The sequence below is a fragment of the Pogona vitticeps genome, chromosome 14 (assembly GCF_051106095.1).
Source record: "Pogona vitticeps strain Pit_001003342236 chromosome 14, PviZW2.1, whole genome shotgun sequence".
NCBI lineage: Eukaryota > Metazoa > Chordata > Lepidosauria > Squamata > Agamidae > Pogona > Pogona vitticeps.
Window position 1 is genome coordinate 4,456,905 of NC_135796.1, and position 25,019 is coordinate 4,481,923.

Below are 25,019 nucleotides of genomic sequence, written 5' to 3' on the forward strand. Positions count from 1 at the left end.
CCTAAGAAAGCTGCACCATGCCTTCAGATCTTCTTTCAAACTTTTATTGTGTGCCTATGTTCTCATGATCCATGTAACAAAATTCCAGAGTATGTACATTTGCCAGCATACTCCATGCTTTCATATTGGACCTGTAACAATATTTGTTGAGCTGCTTGCTTTGTGATTAGTAGTCTTCATTTTTCTAACATCTGTTTTTAGACTATCTTCACTAACTTTGCGGATAAGTCTTTGCAGACTGCATATACCTGCTGTTCTCGATCATGTTCCATGTGTCTCGTGAACAGAAGTGTGTTATGCTGTACTAAATACACCTGTTAAGATAGATTTCATGGTATTTAAGGTCCCATGGGACTCTTTGTTTTTAAAATATCCATGGTTCCTTCATGTGCTCATCTTCAAATGTGTTGTATGCTCTCAAATGCTTTTCTGCATTCTACCAAAAAGCGAATATACTGTATCTACCTCTCCTAGACAAATAATAAATTGAATGCTGTAGCACACAGAGATTGATCCAGCTTTTAATAACAAATTATTAGATTCTCAAACTGTATGAGAGAATCTCCAATGTGTTCAGTTGTCCTAATAAAAAAACACACTTGACTTGAATTTCACTGAATACCCTGCCAGCATTAGTCTTTGTTCCTTACTTGGTGCCCTCCAGATAATTTTGGACTGCAGGTCCCATGATCCATCACTCTTGGGCTTGTTCCCTGGGGCGGATGGGAGTTTTAAAATTTTATTTATTAATTAAACGTATATGCTGCCCATCCTAGATGATGTCTCCTCTGGGAAGGCTCGCAGCAATTAGATTTAAAACAATTAAAATAAGAACAAAATCACGACCATAGAAGGTCATTCAAGGTGAAGAATAAGAGAATAGATTAAGAGTTGCAGTCCAACACATCTGGAGGGCATGGGGACAGCCGAGTTCCTGCTGGTTCCACAGGGAATCACATCCTCCTCCTCTGAAAAATGAATAAAGTATTGCATTTTCCTGGCGCTCGCTGAATTGCCCCATCAACCCCAGTGGAAAATAGGAAGGGTGTTTTGAAAGCCTGAGAATCAACTCCTTAAAAGAACCACGCTGGCTTTGCCCGGGTTTCCGCGCGTGACGTCATCTCTGATTAACATAAAACACCCAGCAGGCTTTGCGGCGAGACGCCCGCCTCTTCATTGAGAAATAATTCCCCTCCTCAATGAATAAAAATCGAGCGTGGGATATGGGTGGTTGGCGGGATGGCTGGGGTCAGGGAGTCCGTGCGGAGAGGCAGGGGGGGGGGAAAAAAAAAAAAACAAGTTTTGTGACCACCGTAACATTGTCGGCTATGGCGCTGCTTGGCGGGGGCGAGCCTCGCACTAGGTCGGTAGCTTTGCGCAGTGGCAGTATCGTAGCCAATGAGGTTAATCCGAGGCGCGATTATTGCTAATTGAAAACTTTTCCCAATACCCCGCCATGACGACTTGAAATATAGTCGGCATTGGCAATTTTTGACAGTCTCTACGGAGACTGAATTTCCTTGGTACAAAAAACAGAAATGAAATATTTGGAAAAAAAGCCGTTTTGCTGTTCTTTGTCCTTAAGTGGCAACTTTATAAACTACCGGAGATTTGGGTATTTGATGTGTTTTTTGTCTTGTTTCTTTGCTTGACGTAGACCTTACGTGGGGTTAAATGTTTCTTCAGGAGCATACCTGAGTCGGTGGGTTTTAATCTGGATTTTACCTCTTAATTTATTTTTGTATTCGATGCAAATTGGAATCGGTGGGTTTTAATCTGGATTTTATCTCTTAGTTTATTTTTGTATTCTATGCAAATTGGAATCCGTGGGTTTTAATCTGGATTTTGTGTGTGTGTGTTTAGTCGTTTAGTCGTGTCCGACTCTTCGTGACCCCATGGACCAGAGCACGCCAGGCCCTCCTGTCTTCTACTGCCTCCCGGAGTTGGGTCAGGTTCATGTTGGTTGCTTCGCAGACACTGTCCAGCCATCTCATCCTCGGTCGTCCCCTTCTCCTCTTGCCATCACGCTTTCCCAACATCAGGGTCTTTTCCAGGGAGTCTTCTCTTCTCATGAGATGGCCGAAGTACTGGAGCCTCAGCTTCAGGATCTGTCCTTCCAGTGAGCACTCAGGGCTGATTTCCTTCAGAATGGAGAGGTTTGTTCTCCTTGCAGTCCAGGGGATTCTCAAGAGCCTCCTCCAGCACCACAATTCAAAGGCATCAATTCTTCGGCGGTCTGCTTTCTTTATGGTCCAGCTCTCACTTCCATACATCACGACAGGAAAAACCATAGCTTTGACTATTCGGATTTTTGTTGGCAAGGTGATGTCTCTGCTTTTCAAGATGCTGTCAAGATTTGTCATCGCTTTCCTCCCAAGAAGAAGGCGTCTTTTAATTTCGGGGCTGCTGTCTCCATCTGCAGTGATCATGGAGCCCAGGAAAATAAAATTTGACACTGCCTCCATATCTTCCCCTTCTATTTCCCAGGAGGTGATGGGACCAGTGGCCATGATCTTAGTTTTTTTGATGTTGAGTTTCAGACCGTTTTTTGCACTCTCCTCTTTCACTCTCATTACAAGGTTCTTCAATTCCTCCTCACTTTCTAGTTTATTTTTGTATTCTATGCAAATTGGAATCCGTGGGTTTTAATCTGGATTTTACCTCTTAGTTTATTTTTGTGTTTTATGCAAACTGGCCAGAGTAGATACGTTGTAGATGGGCGGGATATAAATCTAATAAATAAATGTAGTACTGTTTTTTTAATCGAGGAAAGCTTTATTATGTGATTATATTTTTTTAGTAGTAGATAAAAGTATCACCTAGTTTTGCATTTGAATTCTAATACAACAGTTTATGGGCTGTTGTGGATTGAGTGAGATGTAAAAAAAGCTGCTGCTGCCTGAAGCTGTGGAAAGAGAGGCAGTGCACTATCAGACCATCAAGAAAGGTAAATCGCTTAGAGAGGCAGGAAAAGTTATATTTTGCACTACAATTGATGGAAACCTGTGGTCTTGCTCACAGCGGGATTGGAGAGTTAAGAGCCCAGAAAAGTAAAACTCAATGGTAGGTTTGACTTTGAAAAGAATTGATAAAAGCTGCTCACTCTTCTATTTCGGGACTATTTGGCTTCAGTTGTTGCTGCAGGCAACAGGTCTTCCCTTTAGGCTGATTGGCTAGTGGTTACAGCAGGGCTGGGCATTGTAACGTTTTGGCAAAGCTGTTGGATCACAGTGCCCATCAGCCCCAGCCGCAAAGTCTGTGAGATGGGAACTGTGTACTGGACTAGTAAAGAGAAGAAAAGCGTACTGCTTCTATACCATGCTTCTATACTGCCCCATAGCGCTTTAAGTGGGCAGCTCTCTGGGCAGTTTACAAGTTAATTATGCAAGCGACCCCCCCCCCGCAAGCTGAGTACTCATTTTACCAATTTACCAATAACAGTTGGCAGGCCACAACTTTCCCGATGCTGGGTAAGAGTGCTTGGCAAAAGCAGGTATAGGTAAAATATTGTGTAGGCATCCTTCAGTCTCGAGAGACTATGGTAATGTGCTCTGTATGGAGGTCTTGGAACAGTGTCTTGTGTGGCTGAGAAGGCCCATCCCTTCCACACTGAACACAAATACAGTCTGTCCTGTGTCCAGCTCCCTGGTTTTTCTTGTTTCGGGACTGCCTCTTTGCCTCGGCCTGCTGTACAAGTGTCTCTTCAGATTGGAAGGGGCCATGATGCACCGCCTGCCTCCAGGCTGAACGCTCAGAGGTCAAGGTTTCCCATCTGTTGAGGTCCATTCCTAAGGCCTTCAGATCCCGCTTGCAGATGTCCTTGTAACGCAGCTGTCGTCTCCCTCGGGGGCGGCAAAATATAGTCCTCCAGATATTGTTGGATTACAGATCCCATCAGTCTTAGGCAGCATCACCTGTTCCTCCCCCCCCAAAATTGGCAGGGTCATCTTGCACCCCTCACTGTAAGAACACTAAGGGTGAAGTATTAAACCACTCTTAAACCAAGTCAGTTACTACTTCTTAGCCTAGAATACCTTACACGACTCTGGCTCTTTTTCATCTTATTAAAGGTGTGGGTCTCTTTTCTAGAGAAATGGGAAAGGTGACACTCCTTCTGAAAATGCAAGCACGCAGCTTGGGGTGGGTGCGTGCCCGTGGATTCCTCTCTAAGCCTAAGATGCCCAGGTTATGGCAATGCATTTGCACAATTAAATTCTTTATGAGTGTGAAAGAGGAGAGCGCCAAAAATGGTTTGAAGCTCAACATCAAAAAAACTAAGATCATGGCCACTGGTCCCATCACCTCCTGGGAAATAAAAGGGGAAGAGATGGAGGCAGTGACAGATTTTACCTTCTTGGGCTCCATGATCACTGCAGTTGGGAACAGCAGCGCCGAAATTAAAAGACACCTGCTTCTTGGGGGGAAAGCAAGACAAACCTAGACAGCATCTTAAAAAGCAGAGACCTCACCTTGCCAACAAAAGTCCGAATAGTCAAAGCTATGGTTTTTCCTGTCGTGATGTATGGAAGTGAGAGCTGGACCATAAAGAAGGCTGACTGCCGAAGAATTAATGCTTTTGAATTCTGGTGTTGGAGGAGGCTCTTGAGAGTCCCCTGGACTGCAAGGAAAACAAATTTATCCATCTTGAAGGAAATCAATCCTGAGTGCTCACAGGAAGGACAGATCCTGAAGCTGAGGCTCCAGTACTTTGGCCATCTCATGAGAAGAGAAGGCTCTCTAGAAAAGACCATGATGTTGGGAAAGTGTGAAGGCAAGAGGAGAAGGGGACGGCAGAGGATGAGATGGTTGGACAATGTCATCGAAGCTACCAACATGACTTCGACCCAACTCTGGCAGGCCGTGGAAGACAGGAGGGCCTGGCCTGCTCTGGCCCATGGGGTCACGAGGAGTTGGACACAACTAAACAACAACAACACATTCACTCTTGGGTAATGAGCAATGTAACGAGCATATAGATGTTACTTTTAGGTTTCTCCTACCAATTCTCCTACCAATTACAGTAGAAACCCTGTTCAGTAGGGAGATAGGTTCCAATCCTCATGCATGGGATGCTTGAAAACATGGATTAGAGTAAAGGTTATTATAATAGTGAACACTATACGTCGCATGGTCTCTGGCTCCTCCTAATTACCAGTTCTAATAATTTCATTGTTAGAAATATATATTTTGGGGATTTTTCTTTTAATATTTTAAATATTTTCAGACCGTGGATAAGTGAATTAGCAGATGCCAATCCTGCGGATAAGGGGGACCTACTGTATAAGCAACCAGGGAACTAACTGTTGGCTTTCTCTTTTTTTATTTTTATAAATATTTCCAGTAATGCAGCATCGAAACTGGAAATCGGAGGGAACTAGCCCCCTATCTTTTTGACCAGTAGGTAAGGGCCCATGTAAACAAGTGAGGAAAGATGGCAGATCCAACAAGGATAAGGGGCAGCTGGGGATAAAGCCATGAGTTCTTCCAGTGCGGAGTGCCCTAGCCAGGCTTAGGTGGATGCTAGGAGTTGTTGTTCCTTTAAAAAAAAAGGAATGAGCCTCCACTCTGATCTGTCCTGCCCCACCTCCCTTCCCAGGGGGGGAGTGTGCAGCTATGTGCCATCACACATCTGGATAAGCTCAGGGGTTTAAATCTCTGGCTGGGGAGCCAGAGGTTGGGAGTTCGATTCCCTCCACTTGTGCCTCCTTGACAGGGGCTGGGCTAGATAATCCACAGTTTTCTGCAGTTTCAAGAGGATGATGATGATGACGACGAAGATGATGGTTGAAAGCAGAAAGACTGGGAGCGACCCTTTATAGGGCTTTAGGAAGGGGTCTGACCAGTGCCTGGCGTATTCCCACCCTCTCTCCGCTAGCGGGGATTCGAACCCGCCTCCCCTTGGCTCGGGCCTCTTGGGACGCGGCCTTTCCCTTCAGGGGGCCGCTAGGGGGCGCGTGGAAACGACGGCGCTCTTCGGAGAACGACCGTCGTCCTCGCGGCTCCCCCCCCCCCGCCGGCTCGTGCCCGCGCGGCGCGAGGGGGCGGAGGCGGGGCCAGGGGGCGGGGCGGGCCAGGTTGAGAGGGAGGGGCGAGCGGGCGGGCGCGAGGCCGCTGAGGGGAAAGTTGCCGCGCCTCCTCCTTCCCTCAGTCCGAGCGGGGAGTGGCGGCGGCGGCGGCTGTGGCAACATGGACGACCTGGGTGAGGAACGAGGGAGACCCAGCCTTTTTTTTGGGGGGGGGGACGACGAGATAGGCTTCTTCCCCCTCCCTCCTTCCCTAACTCCCTCATTTTTCAAGCTTGGTCCCCCATTCGCCTCATAACTCTCCCCCCTCCCTTTTTTGGGGGGGTGCCTTTCCCTTTTTTTTGAGGGGGTGGGTGTGGAGAGTTCCCCCCTTTGGTCCCTTTTGCCCCCTCCCCCAGTTTCTCCCCTTCCAAGCTGACTCCCCCCCTTTTCCTCTCCCTGCTGCCCCCCCTTGGGGGGTTCATTAAATTTCCTCCCCCTAATTGGCTCCTATCCCCTTCTTCCAGTGCCTTTTGCATCCTCCTCTGTCTCTCCCTCCCCCCCCAGAACCCCCCCTCCTTCCAGACCTCATCCTCCCCCCCTTTAATACGCTTTAATTCCTGCTTTGTTCTCCCATTGCATTCTCTCCCCCCCCTTTTGAACTTCAACCTGCCTCGTTGTTTTTTTTTAAACACTTCTTGGCCCTCAACTTTGCCTAGACTTTTTTTTCTCCCATTGAAATTCCCCCCCCCACCCTTGAATCCTGATCCAGGTAACACGTCTGTGCCCCCGGGGGGGGGGGAAGAAAAGGGTCCACTTAGCCCTTTTGGGTCCATTAGGAAAATATTGATAATAATCCAGAAGCAACTGCAGGCATTAAAAGTGTTTGTTCCTGTGCTTGCCAAGCATGGTGCAACCCAGGGAGCAAACTTTGGAGTTCCCCAAGGACTTGGGTGTTTTGTGTGTGTGTATGTGTGTGTACGCAGGCTGAACATTCAGCTCACACAGTTGCAAAAGTACATGTTTTGTGTACTTTTGGGGGGGGATTTGTCCTCCCAAAGTTATGCACCTACTGCTGCTTTCTGGAGTTTGATGCTCGACTGGATCAGCAGAACAGGAATGGAAAAGACCAAGTAAAACAGGAGGAAGGATTGCTTTTATTTAAAAGTGCGAGTTTGAATAGTCTTGGGGGGGGGGGATCCTGGGGCATGTAGTCCTTGTAGTCCAGAAAGTTAATTTTACAATATCTGGGTATCATTTGGTTTTCTTTCTAAAGATGGAGATACTAATTCCAAGCTCTTACAGAGTAAAGGGCGTTCAGCTCAGTGAGATTTACTTATAGTAAACAGAATCAAAATTGTGATGTTACACAAGTCAAGTTACACAGATGATATTTTGAAGCCTTTGTATACAATTCTGTATTTTTAATTAATGAGATACTTTTCAAGGTGAATTTTTTAAAAAAAAGTTTCAAAAGTTTTAAAAAACAAATGTACACCTGTCTTTATTTATCTTTTCTTGTTTTATTTTATGCTGCCCTGTTAGGGACTAGCTTCTTTCTGTATAAAGGAATCTGTAATCAGTAAAAGTAGTGTGGTTTTGGGTTTTTTTTTCTGGCTGCAGTTAAACTTTCCATCACCTGCTTTCCTTGTTTTGTTCAGTCTCTTGATCTTCTGTTTTTCCCCTTTCCAAATCTCGATTTACATTTCACCTGGAACTTTTCCTGCTTATTCATCTCCCACTGCCAAGAATATTCACGTGCCCCTTCAATCTGCTTCAGACTTGTTTTTTATTGTTTCTTTTTTGTCGTACAGATCTCTCAGGTTGCAGAATCTTATGCATAATTACCTGACAGTGCTGCCTATGAGCAGTGTGGACTTCCCTTCTGGGTAGACAGCTGGAGGCTTGAACTAACAGAATACATAACTGTTTCCCACTTTCTCCCCCGGAGCAAAGATCTTATCTGGGGGTTGCGGGAAATCTGTCTTAATAGTAAATTGAGTGCTATACAGTATTTTCAGCCTTCTGTTCACAGTAAATGCTTTCTGCAGCTTCTATATATCTTAAAGATACTGTATCTGTTTTCATACATTCCTCCTCCTACTAAGAATATTGCATGTGGAGATGAGTTTTGAAGAAGGCTTATATTTTGGAAATCGTGCTTAGTTTCCTTCCATTAAGTGGCTTGCAACTTATGTTTAAAAGTTTTGTCTCAGTGTAATAGTTAAATTCTAGTTTTATTTGTTTCTGCTTGAATGAGAAGCCAAATTATAAATGTCTATTTGTATTTATGTTCAAGGCGACTAGCATAGCAACAACATCTATTTCCTGTTATGTCTCATGTGCTCCAAATCTGACAGATCTTCAGCATCTTAAGATCTCACACAGATCTTAAGTATTAGGGTATATTTTTCTTGTGCAACTGATTCTTGTTTAAACCAGACACTCAGCTTCCCTGATAATACCTGACTTAACAGAAGTCCCCTCTCTTTACGGTAAAGCCTCTTTCTTTATCAAACTTCCCCTAAACCTGAGGTGAGCAAAGGTCAACCTTGGTGGACTGCATCTCCTTTACTGCCTCTGTCATAAAACCTCTTGTTTGTTGAACTTTCTTTGAACCCAAGTATGTAAAGTGTGCCTTTCCAGATGTTCTAAACTGAAAAACGTAACATTCTTTTATCAGTGGCTCATTGGAGCTGTAGTCCAGCAGCATTTGGAGAGCCACTTTTTGCCTACTTTTATATACAAGTCTTTAGCATTATGTCTATAGTGCATGGAGGTCATTACTTGGAATTCTGTGCACAGGATAAACATGGACATGTTTATTGTTTGTTTGATAAACATACACTTGGTTGCTGCAGAAGGAGGAAATCCCACTACCTTCCTTCTGCCAGTACAGGATTGGATTTTTATTTTGCATGTCCAACAAACCTAAGAATCAGCCTTCGCCATTCACCTAAAACACAGTTTCCAAGCAACTCTTTTTTGAAGGTGGCATAACTAAACAAATGTAAGAGGGGGTTATGTTGACTTTTTGATTTTATTAGCCAGCCGTTCAGCGGATGACAATAGGGCCCTCAAAATGTTTTTGTTTGCATAACAGCTAAAGCCAAACTAAATTGCCAAAATAGAAATACAATAGATTAAAAATACTATCAACAACTTAATCTCTTTGTATACATTTATAATAATGTCTGGAATGCTGTTACATCAGTGTAGTAAATTGCACTAGAGTAGGCCCACTGAATCAATGAGGATTTTGTGAGTGAACTCCTCTGTAACTTCCATAGTTTCAAATGGGCGTACTCTTACTGTGTATAGTATAGTAGGTTGCAATCAGAGTAGCCCCATTTAAATCAGTGGGACTTGCAGAAAAGATGACTTGCCAAATCCCCATCGATTGAAGGGTCTATTCTAGTATGATTTCCTGTATTAAATAACAGGATTTTGGCCAATAGTACAAATGATTGTGCAGCCCTGGCTTCCTTTTTTGTTTAGAGCAATGGTTCCCAACCTTAGATTCCCAAACATTCTTGGACTACAACTCCCAGAAGCTCTTGCCAGCATGGCTGTTGGTGAAGGCTTTTGGGAATTGCAGTCCAAGAATGTCTGGGGAACGCTGGGTTGGGAACTGCTGGTTTAAAGAGAGGCATGCACTTTGTCATCATTGAGTTCCCCTTAATTGATAGCTTGTTCAGTAATGCTTACAGTACAGTATTATGTGCAATCTCTGGTGCCATATACAGCATGCAGTTGTTCAGGTATCTTTTCTTCTGCCCTTAACTGGCTGAATTTCTGTTCTGAAACCATGTGGATGTTATCTAGAATTGGCAGATTTTTAGATAGTTTCCCACATTACTGTCTTGTCTTTTTCAGGTAGGATATGCATTGGGAAGTTTGGAAGAAGATTACCCTCTATATACCGGCTGTGAATATTTAGTAGTGAGATAGGGTGGTATGCTTATGTGGCTAATCGTCTAAGACAGCACTATAAGAAGAACAGTCCTAGCCTCATGCGTTCGTTTTTGTACGTGGCTTGATTTGCCGTTATTATATCCAGCCCATCGTTCCACTCATATCCTGACTGGAGCTTTTAGTTTAAGCCCTATGACTCCATTTATACTATTAGACTTGTAGACATATGTATGCTATCTTCTCTTGGCATTGATCTTAACAAGACCTGGCTTTTATTTTTAGTCTTGGCGTATGATTCTTGCATGTGTAAAAGTATTGTCTTGGAGATGAAACCAGACGTCTGATTTTACAACCACCATCACCAAAATACAAACGTTTGAGGTTTAAGTCTCCTACTATAGTTTTCTTTGATCTGCACGGATTCCTAATGCCTTCACAAGCCATCTACAACTCTTCACATGTGTACAAGATAAGAAGGACTTTAGTGGAAGGTCCTAGAAGCTATCAGCGCTCTACAATTCTGCCAGAGAAAGAACCTGTCTCGCAAATCAGCTTATGGCATCTCTGCTGTTCCTCTAATAGTAACCACATGTTCTGTTCAAATAGTACTCCAGAAAAATCCCAGCTTTATTACTCGACCTAGAGTATTGGATTACTGTGCTAATTTAAAGTCAGCAATAACACCTACAGGAGAGGGAGTCTAAATTGAGTCTGTGATAAATCCATCAAAAATATACCCATCGGCCAGTTGGTTACCTGAGAGGGTGCTCTGTCTTTTTCACAGCTCATTTCCTTCATAAAGGAGCGCAAATGACTGAGGATTTTGGTGCATGATAGAATTGTATGCACAAATATTTATTTATTTATTTTTTGGCCGGATAAGGATGCTGGCAGTTCTGCACATGTACCTCTTTCCCAAAGAAATTCTTGGGTGCATTTCAGAATAGGTAGATCACTTTGAAGTATTAATGGGCTCTTTCTTTGGGTTTTAGATACTGTCCTCTGGTTGTGTTGTATTCTTTCAGGAACAGTTTTCTAGTTTCACTTAGGTGCTTGCTGGCTAAGGGCACACAACGTGACGTTGGTGAAAGGAGAAACGTTCTAGCCTGCTCTAAGATTATGGGTATTGAAACATACAAGCTACAGCTGTTGCATTCCATGAATTCTGCGAGGTATTTGTGACTCTTCCATCTGATCAAATGGTGTACTGCTCTACCAGTCACTTTTTTCCTTAGAGAGATGCTGTTCTTTCCTTATTATGTGTGACTGTTTCATGTACTATATGTTCTTAACCTGGCAGTGTTTGCAATAATTTCCAGCTCTTTTTTGGTGTATTAGAAAGCTTGGTCGCTGTGGTGAGTGAACTTTCCTGGCCTTAAATATCAAAACACAGGAATAATTATGGTTCCCTTTTCCTGTTCATTGCACACTCCCATTAAGTGTATGTTAGGAAAAAGAAAAGTGTTTTCATGTCTAGCATCGGACTACTTGTGTCTAACCTATTCAGTCTTGCAAAATGATACCTTCCGATTTCACTTTCACATCGGTAAAATGGGAAATTTAAAAAACATGGATTTAGAGATCTGTTACGAGGTAGTTGATATTTATAAGGCATATTACATTCTTGAAAAAAAATCTAATGTTGCATGTGAGTACACCAAATGTAGTTTTAATTAAATGGCTTTACTTCACTTACCCAGAAGCTGTGGTCTTCTTCCTCCACCTGTCTGAAGCAGCCCTGAGAAACAGAAGCTTTGACAGTACAGAACTGGATAAGATTTATCACTGAGCATGAATTATATTTTTGTATTCGAAATACCTCCTAACCAACCCTTCAGGCATGTTCAGAGGTGTGAATAGATGAAAGGGTTCTCGTGTAGTAATTTCACGCAACACATTCTTTCAACGTGTGTAACGCTTCGTTTTGTATTATTTATTGCACTTTGGAAGCCTGTCAGCCTTGCATCCGTTCCCAGACTCAGTGTTCAGAAGATGTAAAGGGTCACTGCTGTGCAGCTGAAGCAGGGAAAAGGGAAGTTAGGTTGGGCCATTGCTAACATTTGGGCAGCAGAGAGGCTGAACTTGAACTTGGTAGTGTTCTTGTGTGGACGCTCTCTTGGTCTAAGGTGCAAGTCTAGCTCTCATCCCTGGCCAGCGTAGCTAAAGGTGAGGGGTGCTTGGAATGCAGTCTAGCAACATCTGGAAGTGGGGTGATTACCCTTTGCCCATGTTGCTTTAAGGTTGAAGAGGTCAGGTTGTGTGTGTGTGTTTTAAAGGCTTGGTGTGTTTGCTTGGTACTATGCTGTGAAGGCAGTAGAATCCTTATTTGGCAGAATTCACTTAAAGCTTCTTTTGTATAGATTGCCCTGCTGAAAAGAAAGGGGTTTATATAAACACAGTTTTTAGTGGTCAGCATTCTAGCGGATTTAGGCAAGAGTTTCTGACTTTCATGATTTGAAAATTGGAACAAAATGCCCCTGTTGTTGTTTTCCCCCTAAATTAGGCTGGAAAACTTTGAGAGGTAAAGAAGAGTATGTTTGTGTGTAAAAGGATCAGTGAATAGACTCAATCCTTGGCTAAGCATTTGCTTAGAAAAGGAAACATGTTGCACAAATCTGTGTTCATGATCCTGAACGCAGTTTTACACCTGGCAGTTTTACACCTCCACATTGTCCTCCGCAGTGTCCGCTTCTGCTTTCAAGAATGAAGAAAAGGTTTCAAATGGTAGTTTCTAAGGCAGAGTGTTGGGAAACTAATGTAGCTTGAGATCTGGGTTTTTTTCTTTCTAACTGTATAAAAGGAATGGGAAAAAAAGCACTGACAGTCAGAGGTGGTTACCTACCTAACGTTTAAAACTATTGAAACTAACAGTTTAAATTGCCCAGCTTATACATGGGAAGGGACACAATAGACTGTATTGAATACTGTTGAATTCCATCCAGAATCAGTGAAGTATCCCTTAAAGGAAGATCAATGAATATGCACCAAAATCCAGTCTGAGTTTTGTTATTTTTAATTTTCCAGAATTATCAAGTAATATGTATTATTCAGTGACCAGAAATTGGGCCTTCTCAGTGGTAGCCCCGCAGCTGTGGAATGCTCTCCCGCCTGAGATCCGCCTAGCGCCTTCACTGGGAACCTTTAAGCAATTATTTAAAACATTTCTATTTAGGCAGGCCTTCCCGGACTCTATGACATATGATACAACAGTGCTAAAATAACCAGAATTCGCTAATGTTCAACCTCCGCCATGCTTTCTTTATTTTATTTTAATGTTCTATTGATATTATTTTCATGTGTCAATATTGTATTGATTATTTCATTGTATTGTCCGCTTTTGTATTGTTTGTCTTTATACTTTGTTTTATGGTATTTTGTAAACTGACCAGAGTGGGTTGCCAGATGGGCGGTACAGAAATTAAATGCATGCATGTATGCATTTATTCAGAAAATTGTTGCTTCTGAATTAGTTCTCCAGCTAAAAATAATGCTGAGGAGTGCAATGCCATGGTCTTATATTGCTTCTCTGATGAACATGTGCAAGTGGTCTTTCTTCTAGGTTGTGTCTTTAAAGTGGCTAGAAGGATGCTGGAAGATACATTGACATAATCCAGATACATTGTAATTTATCTAAAAAACTGCTATTTTAGCTTTATTGTTGGAAAAAAAATTGTCTTGGGCTCTGAGCATTGCACTTGGGAAGGGAAGTGAAAAAGTTCCAAAACCACCTTCAAGCTTTCTGTCACCATTTTGGGGCTTAGTGACTGCAGATCCCATGGCTATAGCATTTGCTACGATGAGTTTGAACTTTTTTGCTTCCATCCCTATCTTTTATTCGGCAACAGCCAGCTTAAAGAGTTCTAAAAGAGGAAAAATCATCTTGGTGGTATTTCAGTGGCCTTATAGAGATACTATATTACTCAACTTTGCATTTTTATTTTATTTACAAACTGCTCATGCTAATATTATTTTTTAATCTTGGTTTCTTCCTTACTTTGTTTTTCTTACTTCTTGGTCATACTTTTACAGAAGGAACTATCTGTTGCCCCTCTGATTTTGGTTGCACCTGTACATCTCCTTTTGTCGGCCTGTTTTCTCATGCAAACAAGAGGCTTCTGGTTTTCATCTGGGAAGGCATCGCGCTTGCCTTTTTCTTTTTTGAAAGAGGGGTTTGTTTGTGTGGGCTTTATTCTAGTGGATGCACTGCAGTGTTTTGAGTGTTGATCTAGGACTGGACATCAGAGTGTTGTCAAAACTTCTGCAACCAGGCAGTTGCTTTAGCTGGGGATGCTGCTCTTGTTAGCTTGCTGGGTCCAGCCTGAGAAAGTGACTCCTAGTCAGACATGTGTGATGATTGTGAAGGGGCCTGTAACTCCACCAGAGTGAGAAACAAGTCCACCCCCCCCCCAGTTCTTTAAAAACAGAGGTGCTATTGTCTTGCAGGACTTGGACAGAGTCCTGTGCCTCAAGCAGTGTATGATGCAAAGACCTCCCCCCCCCCTGCATTTCCATGGAAAATCTGGATTCTGCACATACTTTATTTAACTCCTTTGTGTCTATCTCACTAGGAGAGGTCAGAGTATTCAAGTGTCTGCTGTCTCTGGTGCAGTGCATCAAATCTAAATGAAATAATTGAATGTTTGTTAAAAGAAAGACAAAAGTCTTCTTGCTCCCTTTGTCTTCATCCCCCCTCTAGGATTCTGGTACTTCACCTATTTTTCCCTCCCAGGCGGAACCTGATTTCTTAGTGCAAAATATCTATATACAGTTGTGTTCAAAATTATTCAACCCCCACTGAAATTGAATGTTTTGGCCATTTTGACATTGATTTTGATCATTCAGTCATCTTGCTTACATTTACATGAAAGAGGCACTTGTAAGTCAGAGAAATATAACCTTAAGTTTATAATGAAATAACCACAAATGTCTTTTCTGTGCTCACATCATTATTAGTTTTTATTCAACCCCCAAGTGACATTCAATCTTAGTACTTAGTACAACATCCTTTTACAGTTATAACAGCTTTTAAACGTGAAGCATAGCTTGACACAAGTGTCTTGCAGCGATCTACGGGTATCTTCGCCCATTCTTCATGGGCAAAAGCCTCCAGTTCAGTCAAATTCTTAGGCTTGCGCACTGCAACTGCTTTCTTTAAGTCCCACCAGAGGGTCTCAATCGGATTTAAGTCTGGTGACTGCGATGGCCACTCCAAAATGTTCCAGCCTTTCCTCTGCAACCATGCTCTAGTGGACTTGGAGGTATGCTTGGGATCATTGTCCTGTTGAAAGGTCCAACGTCTCCCAAGCCTCAGGTGTGTGGCGGACTGCATCACATTTTCATCCAATATCTCTTGGTACTGAAGAGAATTCATGGTACCTTGTACACGCTGAAGCTTCCCTGTACCTGCAGAAGCAAAACAGCCCCAAAGCATTATTGACCCTCCGCCATACTTCACAGTAGGCAATGTGTTCTTTTCGTCATATGCCTTGTTCTTCCTCCTCCAAACATAGCGTTGATCCATGGGCCCAAACAGTTCTAATTTTGTTTCATCAGTCCACAGAACACTATCCCACAACTTTTGTGGTTTGCCCACATGACTTTTGGCATACTGCAGTCGACTCTTCTTATTCTTGGGAGACAGCAAGGGGGTGTGCCTGGGGGTTCTGGCATGGAGACCTTCATTACGCAGTGTGCGCCTTATTGTCTGAGCTGAAACTTCTATACCCACATCTGACAAATCTTTTTTCAGTTCCTCAGCAGTCACACGGGGACTTTTCACCACTCTACGCTTTAGGTAGCGCACAGCAGTCGAAGTCAGCATCTTCTTTCTTCCACGACCAGGTAGCATTTCAACAGTGCCCTTTGCCTTGAATTTGCGAATGATGCTTCCTATGGTGTCTCTTGGTATGTTTAACTTCTTTGCAATCTTCTTATAGCCATTGCCCTTCCTGTGAAGACAAATCACCTCTTCTCTTGTCTTCCTGGACCATTCTCTTGACTTCACCATGTTTGTAACCACACCAGTAAATGTCTAGAAGGAGCTGAGTATCACAGTCATTTTAAAGCTGCCTAATTGGTGCTTATTATGCTTGATTGGTGCTCGGTGACATCCATAGGTGTTTTCAATACCTGATCGAAAACACCTGAATGAACCTCTCTTCTTCAGAGTGGTAGTCTTTAAGGGGTTGAATAATTGTGGCAATGAAGAAACCACAAAAGAAACATTTACTACTGTATTACATAAACAATTGATGTTATTTTAGTTGCATTTGGTTCTTTAAAACGTCCTTGTAGGATTTCATTCTGAATACAATTCCAAATGTACACTATAGTCCCTAAACCCCTTTACAGCATTGGGGGTTGAATAATTTTGAACACAACTGTATTCTTCCTTTGTTGTTGAGTTTGGTTTTGTTTGTTCCAGGTTTCCTGTTCCTTGTGCTAGGTAAAGACCTACACACATGCTGGCTCTGATTATGAAGTTGAGACAGATTAGTAAGAGATACAGACATGATAATTGTGTTATTAACAGTGATCGCAAACTGACAAGCCCGTCTGTCATTTTCTGCCTCTTGTGTCATTCTGTCTCACCTGTGTGACCTGAATCTTTTTTTTTTTTTTTTGTAAGTCAGTGGCTTGAAAATTGTGCTCCAGGCATCCGAAAAAGCGGGCTGTACCCATGAAAACTTGTGCCTCATAAAACTTTTAAATGTTTCACAATACAGTTGGTAGTTTTCAAAATCAAGGTGAGGCCTTCATGCAGTAAATGTAAGAACTGTGTGAAGGAGGACTGTTTTCTTACAAACACCTTGAAGAATGGGTTTTCTTCTGCTAATCTAATTTAGCCTACAGATTTCTAAGCCAGCATAGGTTTGCTTTAAATACCAACATTTATGCCAGCCTCCTGGTAATTTTAAATATGTGGTAGTCCTGTTCTGTTTTTCCCCCCTGAATTCTGAAGGCACATGGGTCTCTCTAGTGATCAAGGTGACAGAAACATTTTCTTTACGGCTTATGAACAGGTGGTTGAATGTAAGTTTCTTGGGACTATCATAACAAATGACCTGACTTGGAGTGCAAACACCGCTGCGTTAATCAGGAAGGCACAACAACGGTTGTATTTTCTAAGGATTCTTAGAAAGCAACAATTGACTGAGAGTTTGTTAATCACCTTCTATCGGAGTTCGATTGAGAGCATATTATCCTACTGTCTCTGTGTATGGTTCACGAGCTGCACAGTGGCAGAGAAAAAGGCAATTCAAAGGGTGATTAAGACGGCCCAAAACATCATTGGCTGTTCACTCCCCTCTTTGGAAGAATTGTATAAGAACAGATGTAAGAGGAAGATATCTAACATACTGAAAGACTCCTCTCATCCGGGATATCAGCTCTTTAAACTATTACCATCAGGAAGGAGATTCAGGGTTTTGAAAGCAAGGACAAGCAGATTCAAGAACAGTTTTTACCCAAGTGCAGTATTGAGTTTAAATGCGGGGCCATAGGTTTTTGGTGGATTTTAATTGCTGAGAGAAAACGGGGCATCTATATTTGGATGGTGAAAGTTGTGTATATTTTAACTTTTTTTTTTGTAGTGTTGTCCAGTTTTACCTTGGGGAAGAGCACCTCATTTCGTTGCACCCACTTGTGAGCGCAATGACAAATAAATTTCTTATGTCTTATGTCTTATGTCTTATGTCTTATGAAGCCTTCAAGAAAATATAAAGCTGTGCAGCTAATTCTTCGTATAGCTCTGTGGTTCAGCCTGCTGTCAGTTAAATCCCGTAACACTGTAAAGCCTGCAGGTATGAGTTTCTCCAGATCTGAAGACTGACAGCATATCCTGAAAGCACAGAACAGATATTTCCAGAGTCAGGATTCAGAGTACTTATTTCAGCATTAAACTGTTACTTTGGTACAGTTTGGGACTATTTCTCTCTTGAGATTACAGCTACACTCTGGACTAAAGAATTCAAAGTATTTCAGGGTGGATCTTGTTGTGAGGTGTGAGCTGATGTGTATTTATTGATAACTCCTTTCTTGATGGCCATTTCCAGGAAGGACAGTTTGGAGTGTTTGTATGAACCTCCTGGCCCCAACGTTACAGTGACCTTGGGGCTCAATCATCTCTCTTGTGCTGTTTAACATCTCTGTAAAGCCTCCAGGAGAGGTTATTCAGAGATTTTTGGTGCATTGTCATCAATATACTGATGATATGCAGCTCTGTCTCTCGTTTACTGTAGACATCCTTCAGTGTCAAGAGACTATGGTCACATGCTCTGAATAGAAGTCTTGGAACAGCGTCTAATGTGGCTAAGATGGCCAATTCGAGAGTGACAATTCCTTCCCCTGTCCAGCTCCCTGAGTTTGCTGATTTAGGGACTGCCTCTTTGCCTCAGCCTGCTGGGCAAGGGTCTCTTCAAATTGGGAGAGGCTGTGATGCAGTGCCTGCCTCCAGGCTGAACACTCAGATGTCAGGGTTTCCCATCTGTCGAGGTCCATTCCTAAAGCCTTCAGATCCCGCTTGCAGATATCCTTGTATCGCAGCTGTGGTCTCCCTCTGGGGCGATTTTCCTGTACTAAGTCTCCATATAGGAGATCTTTTGGAATCTGACCATCAGCCATTCTCATGACATGCCCGAGCCAATGTAGACGTTTACTACATCTGCAGTATATGCTGTTTTGCTCCTGGAGCGCTACCTGTCAATGATAATGGACCAGACGAGGGCAAACGAGTTGAAATTGAATCCAGTCAAGACTAAGCTTTTCTTGCTGGGGAGGAGTACCTGTTAGGTTATAGGGTAATATACCTGGTCTGGATGGGTTACACTCACAACTTTTTGTTTGTTTAGCTTGAAAAGACCATGTAAATGAGAGGAGTCAAATCTGCCTCTCAGTGTTGTATCATTTTATTCCCTAGGCTGGTTTATTATTAAAGCTAAGTTGGGAGGCAAGTACTACAAGGTACAGAGATAAACCAAAGGAAGATTTATTGCCTTCTCCCCCACCTTCCCCTGAATCTGACCTCTCCCATTTTGTGATAAACTTTTTTTAAAAACGCACACATCTCCTTTAAATGTAAGCAGGGCAGATGCAGGCGTAAAAACACATGGCTGTTCTGTCGTGTCTAGTTTGCCGTTTAAACATCAGCCTTTGCTAACTCTGTTGTGTCCTTTTCAGGTCACTGCCTTTCCCGGAGGGAATATGAATTCCACCCGCTAGACATGCTATCTCGTGTTATTATTTACCAAGGATCTCCAGATGAAAAGGGGGGGGGTGTAAATTGGTGGTCCCTGAGCTTGCAAGAGAATTTATCTTCCTCTCACTTTGACCTCAGATGTGTCCTTTCAACAGTATAAACAAAATCTGAATAAAGTGACTTTGAGGGTGGCGGTTGCAGCATAATAACTGTGTGTGTAAACAAGACTCTGAGTCAGTTGCTCTGGCTGCAGAATGTAAGTTTTTTTAAATGAAGGATTTAAATGAAAGAGAAAGAAAATGCCATGTTGTTTGCAATCGCAGAGCGTTTGAACAAGTACAGTTGCATTTATAATGATGGATTAACACCAGATTCAGTGTCAAATAGTTGTCCCTTGGAAAGAAAGGTCTTTGCAGCCCATTAGAAAGAAGACATCGCAAGAGTGTTCCAAGTTTATTTTATGCATAAGAGCGATTTGCAGCCTCCTCTTATTCCCCATCCCACTGTGTCCCTCCATGGGTTGTGGGATCCATTCGTTTTTTTCCAAAAAAACTCAAGTCCAGTGCAAGGGTATTTTTTTCCTCTAAAGAAAGACTTGTCTGATGATCTGAACACTGATCTTTGACTTCGTGCATCCTATCAGTTTTGTGGGGAAGCAATGTTCCCTCTAATGTTCTGTTAGTTCCAGGCAGGGCCCCCAACCTGTGTGCGGGTTTCTGTCTGTCTGACTGGAACCAAATGGACAGCAGTCCTGGCTCTCAGTGCATGGCATCAATGCAGTGCTACGGTGGCCGTGCACTGGAGCAGCTTAGAGAGAATGTTGTGTGGAAGGTCTGGAAGTGAAGAGCCAATGCAGTGTATTGGATGCAGCAATGGTTTCCAACCTTGGGTCCCCAGTTGTTCTCGGACTCCAACTCCCAGAAGCCTTCACCACTCGCTGTCCTGGCTTCTGGAAGTTGCAATCCAAGAACAAGCGGGGACCCAAGGTTGGGAAACACTAGGACAGAGTGTCACATTAGGGCTTGGTCTGTGCTCAGCCATAAAAGCCTATGGAAGGGAGAAGCAGCCATGGTCAACCTCTTGCTAACTGGTTTACGTACTTTTACATATTGCATACATTGTTAAAGTCACCGTAGCTCTGAAATAACTTGACAGTGCATCTAAGCAACATGAAAGTGAGAAGGACGTGTTGAGATAGGACTTCATCTTTGAAGCCCAGGGATGACCGAAGACATGAAGCGTTGATGCAGCCACTGTCTCCCACCCCCAGCTTTTCTCCTCTGGTTGGCAGTTTGGGGGGTCTAGCAGGCTGAATCTGGCGTCAAAGCCCTTGTTTGGCTGTCTCTCCTACATGCCTTGTATGGCTCTCTGCAGTGATAAAACTAGAGCTGTTCTGACCTTTTCAAACTGCGATGAAGGGAACTAAAAACAAACACATCATCTCTTTTGACATCATACCCTCTCTTACCAACCTTCAGCTTAGTGGGTGTGAGTGAGAGGCATATAGAAGACAAGAAAGAAGTCCCTTTTTACTCCCATTGTGAAATGTGAAGAATTTGCACGCATCAGTCAAATGAAGGTGAGAGTCCGCGTTCTCCAATGGAGTAATTTTAGTCCAAGAGGTGGCTGAGCTTTGAGGCAGTTGTGCCTTTATATAGTGTCTCTTTCAGAACATGCATTAATGTAGTGACAGTAGGTGGATGCAGACTCCAGGACTATAGTTCAGTGACTGGAACACCTACTTTGTGTGTGCGCATGCGCGCATGCATGCGCACACCTGCATATCTGTGCATACACACAGTTGCATACATAAATATTCAGAACCCTGGCATTGCTGGGTAGTACTGTACTGCGGAAAACATGGGCTTTTAATGTCCATTCAGTTGCATCCACAGTTACATTTTGTGTGTGTGTGTGTGGGAACTATAGCTTCCAGAATTCCCCAGTCTTATGTGTATAATAAAGTGTTTTCTTCCATGTGTTTGTAGAGCAACCTCCCAGAATTCTCCAAGAATTCCCAATCCGAATTCTGGAAGATGCAGCCAAAACACATAAGTCTGCAGATCAGTTTTCTGTTTAGTTACCTCTATTGCTGCCATCTTTGGCTTGTTTCTGCTTTCAGAAACAAGAAAGTTGCTTCAGGGCTGCCAGGAAGTTGTAGGTCTTCTTGGAAGTTAGTTTCAATTCTGGCTGCCGTCTGAAAAGAGATACAGGGTTGAGGATATCCAGCATTGACAGTCATCTGTAACTACTGGCCACTGTTTACATACTATAACTTGTTTTCCCCCCTAGTAGCTCAGCATGTTTTCAAAATGGTAACTTGAGAGGGTAGATATAATGAGTTGGATCAGAGAAATGGTGAGAGTAGTATCAGGGCAGGTAGTGTTGCACTGCTGCAGTTCCTCATTAGCCTTTTATCTGCAGCCTAACATAATCAAAGTATATTCAGCTCTTTGGATGCAGGGAAGAGAAAAAGCAGAAATAAAATTTCAGAAAGCTGCTGCCAGCCATGTGTTGTTGTTTTTTTAAATTATTTTTTGTTTTGCACAATAACTTCTGAGTGCTCTTCTATCTGATCTGTGGGGACTGGACTTTTGAGCAGCAGGAATTCATCCAGGTTTTGGAGCCCCTTCTAAACATGCACTCGATTATTGACATGGGCCAGACATAAAGAGCAACCTGCCTTGAATATAGAAGTACTGTATATATTTATGGAACTGGCGTGTCAGGATGCTTCTTCTGGATGTTGATTCAGCTATGTGCTCAGTCCGAAATGAGAGAGAGAAGGTAGTTTGGCAGACAGTGTGTTTTCCCGACTTTTGACTCGGATTCCTTTTGCCATACGGAGAGCATTGTTCTGGCTGATCCACCGTTTGTGTTACTTGCAGTGGGGGGAGTGCGAGGCTTGGGGAGGGACATCCTTCAGACAAGGAATTAACAATTGCAAAGAGGTTTCACATGGTCTACACCCGTGAAGCTCTGATAGAAGGCTTCACGGGAACCTCGGTTATGTTTCAGTGAATGTGGTTGTTGCATTAGGTGCTTGTGTCACTCACGTATATGAAACGCTGATGCCATTGCACCTACCTTGCGAGTGACCCCTCTTCCTGCAGCACAGCCTCCACGCATAACTTGTGCTTGGTACGAATAGCACTGGAAAACTGCATGAAGTATGTGGGTGGAGGTGGAGGGAAGGCGCTGGGGTGGCGCGAAGAGGAAGTTTTATGTAATTCTTGGCTGGCTTTCTGGTAATTGTTTTAATCAAATGGAATGCAGCAGAATCCAGTGCTTGCTTGGCAGAAACCGCCATCTCAACCCGCCCCCCTCTTGCTTTTAGATGTTGGATCTCAGTAAGTTCCCAGTTTGCTGTCCATGTGGTGAAGCTTGGATAGTGTTTCACAGGGAAGGGATTAAATAGTGGAGAGGATTAAGGAGTAATGAGTAAAGGACATTTATTCTGTGCTAAAGGTACTAATTCTGGTTGAAGTGTTTGTGGGTGGAGATTTGGTTTGTATGTTTTTTTTTTTTTTTTTGGGTACAGAGCTCACGAGACGATGTTGAACCAGCTACAGATTAACGCCCCGAAGTTGTAGGAAGTAAGGCCCATGCCGTTGGAGCTTCCTGTAGGAACAGCGGAGCAAACAGTTTACAAAATAAATGAAGTTCAGTATAGTCCGGTAACTATTTTGAGTCCTGAGAATTTCTACTTTTTTAGAAAAAGAAAAAGGGAGGAATAAGCAAGCTGCTAGTCCTTATGGCTGTAGGGAAACTCGATAATATGAAGTCAAGGTTTGGAAGAGGTTTTGCTGTTAAAGGACAGACACACGGTTTGCAGTTAGGTATCATCATCCATGACAGGTGATGAGAATGACCCATAACAAAAGGTGGACTGTCAAGTACTCACTCCTTTCCTACAGTATGGCCACAGTGAGAAAATGGTTTTTTTTTTTGTTATTTTTGGACAAACCGACAAGCATCTTGTCCAAAAACCCATGTATAGTTTGTTGATTTTATGGTTTTGTTTGAAACAAGCCAGGTTTGTTATATGTGGTTTAAAAAGAACAAATACACCCGGGCGATAGTGTTGCCAGTCGAATCTGCAACAATGTGCAGTGCACAAAGCAAAATGTAAAATTAGCTTCATTTTGTTACATTAAAAGAGCTGTACAGTTAAGATTGAACTTATTTATTGTCTTCTATACAGTGATGGAGATTGCTTCAAATTTAATGATTTTTTTAGAGATGAGGTCACAAGACTCTATTTTGTTTTCTCCTCCATATCCTGCTAGTTGTTGGGACTTTAACTATCACTTTTCATCCAGTTGTCTTTTTTTGCTGACCATCGCTGGCTCTGATTTTAGTGGTTGCAACACATAGCTGTTCAACCAAATCACTTTTAATGGATCGCAGAAGTATACCACTTTAGTGCTTTTAAAAACCACATTCATCTTTCTTAAGTGATACCAGTTATTACCAGATGATTCCTTTTGAATTTGTGTCTTAATGTATTTCTTAAAGCTTCTTTTGCTTATCTCTTGTAATTGGTTGCGGTTAGTTGATCTTCTGGAAGTACATTCCCCTGGTCTCTTGATATTCAGTTGCTTCCTTTTTAATGTTGAAGTAGTAAATAGGATATTAGTTTAAGGAATTAAAATGCAATTCAGTTTTATTAATAATTATAGACCACTTGAAAATCATGATACAATACACTAGCTTTCGTGGATCAAAATGCCACTTCATGAGACTGTACCAGCGTGAAGACTTAAAAGTCCTAAAATTCATGGCATGATGGATTTTGCCACGAAAGTTCCTCTTAGATGTAAAGTCCAAAAGTTCTTGTCAAAATGGATTTTGCCAGGCACATCTTTCTTAGATGGAAGTCAGGAACAATTTACAGTCCAGACTTGTGTATTATACCTTTGACTATACTGTAGTTCTAAACACATTCACCTGGGAGGCACACCTTTGAATTCCAAGAGCTTTACTTCTGAGTAGACATACTTGGGAGGGTGCATTATACTCTGTACAATCCTATATGTTGCTGTGGAAGTGTGCACTTGCTCATCTGTTGTTGTTTTTTTATGTTGTATATCATAACTGTTCTCTGTAACATATTTCTGATACAATGTAAAATATTAGATTGTTCAAACTGTTCTAAAGTGTTTGAGAGAGAACCAGCGCAGTGTACTGGATGGGGTCTCGGAACAAGGCTCAGAAGAGCTAAGTTCAAATCTCTGTAAAGCCATGAAAATTCACTGGTGGAACAGTGGTAAATTACCTTTTGAACTTCTTGAACCTCTCAGAATGTATTTAGAAAAGCCTATTAGAGTTGTTATAAGTCGGAAGTGACATTGACAAGTACATACCAATATCTGTCTGTTTGACTCTATCTCTGCCTGCCTGCCTGCCTGCCTGCTTATCTGTCTGCCTGCCTGCCTGCCTGCCTGTCTCTCTGTCTGTCTATCTGTCTGTCTGTCTGTCTGTCTGTCTGTCTGTCTGTCTGTCTATTTATTTATTTATTGTATTAAGGTGTCCAAGGACTTGTGACGTCAGAATGGTCAGTGGCTATTTAATTTAGATAATGGATGATACGTTTCTGCCTGAGCTGAGTTTTGAATCCAGCTGCCCTAGGCTCTTTGGTTTATTTTGTGCTGTTCACTTGTGTTGGGTGTGGACATGTCATGTATTGCTTTTTTAAAATATTCTTTTTCTCTACTTGTGAAGTGAAGAGGTATAGTCTCTTATCCCTTCTGGGGGTTCAGCAGGCACCCGTTCTTTACCTCCGGAGGGCTGATCTCTGTTCAGAGAAAACAGGGCATGTCTTTTCTGTCCTGCTCTTTGACTCTGCAGTCACTTCCTGACAAGCGGTTCTATTGCTTGTGAAACGCCAGGCCTTACAGAGAGAG

At 42.6% G+C, this 25,019-nt stretch overlaps 1 protein-coding gene and 1 non-coding gene across 4 annotated transcripts in view; both read left to right on the forward strand.

The window, feature by feature from the left end:
* The first annotated feature begins 1,369 nt into the window (after positions 1 to 1,369).
* Positions 1,370 to 1,510, forward strand: LOC140702752 (U4 spliceosomal RNA). Its single transcript, XR_012082003.1, has one exon. It is a non-coding gene; the product is annotated as a U4 spliceosomal RNA (small nuclear RNA).
* A 4,557-nt stretch (positions 1,511 to 6,067) lies between these two features.
* Positions 6,068 to 25,019, forward strand: part of PXN (paxillin) — an 86,781-nt gene continuing 67,829 nt past the window's right edge. For 2 of the 3 annotated variants that reach the window (XM_078381621.1, XM_078381622.1), the window contains exon 1: positions 6,093 to 6,199. In XM_078381621.1, the coding sequence (XP_078237747.1) occupies positions 6,187 to 6,199 (13 nt within the window). In that variant the 5' untranslated portion in view covers positions 6,093 to 6,186. Of the gene's footprint in view, positions 6,200 to 25,019 lie in introns of all 3 variants that reach the window. The other variant, XM_072983580.2, reaches the window with a different exon arrangement.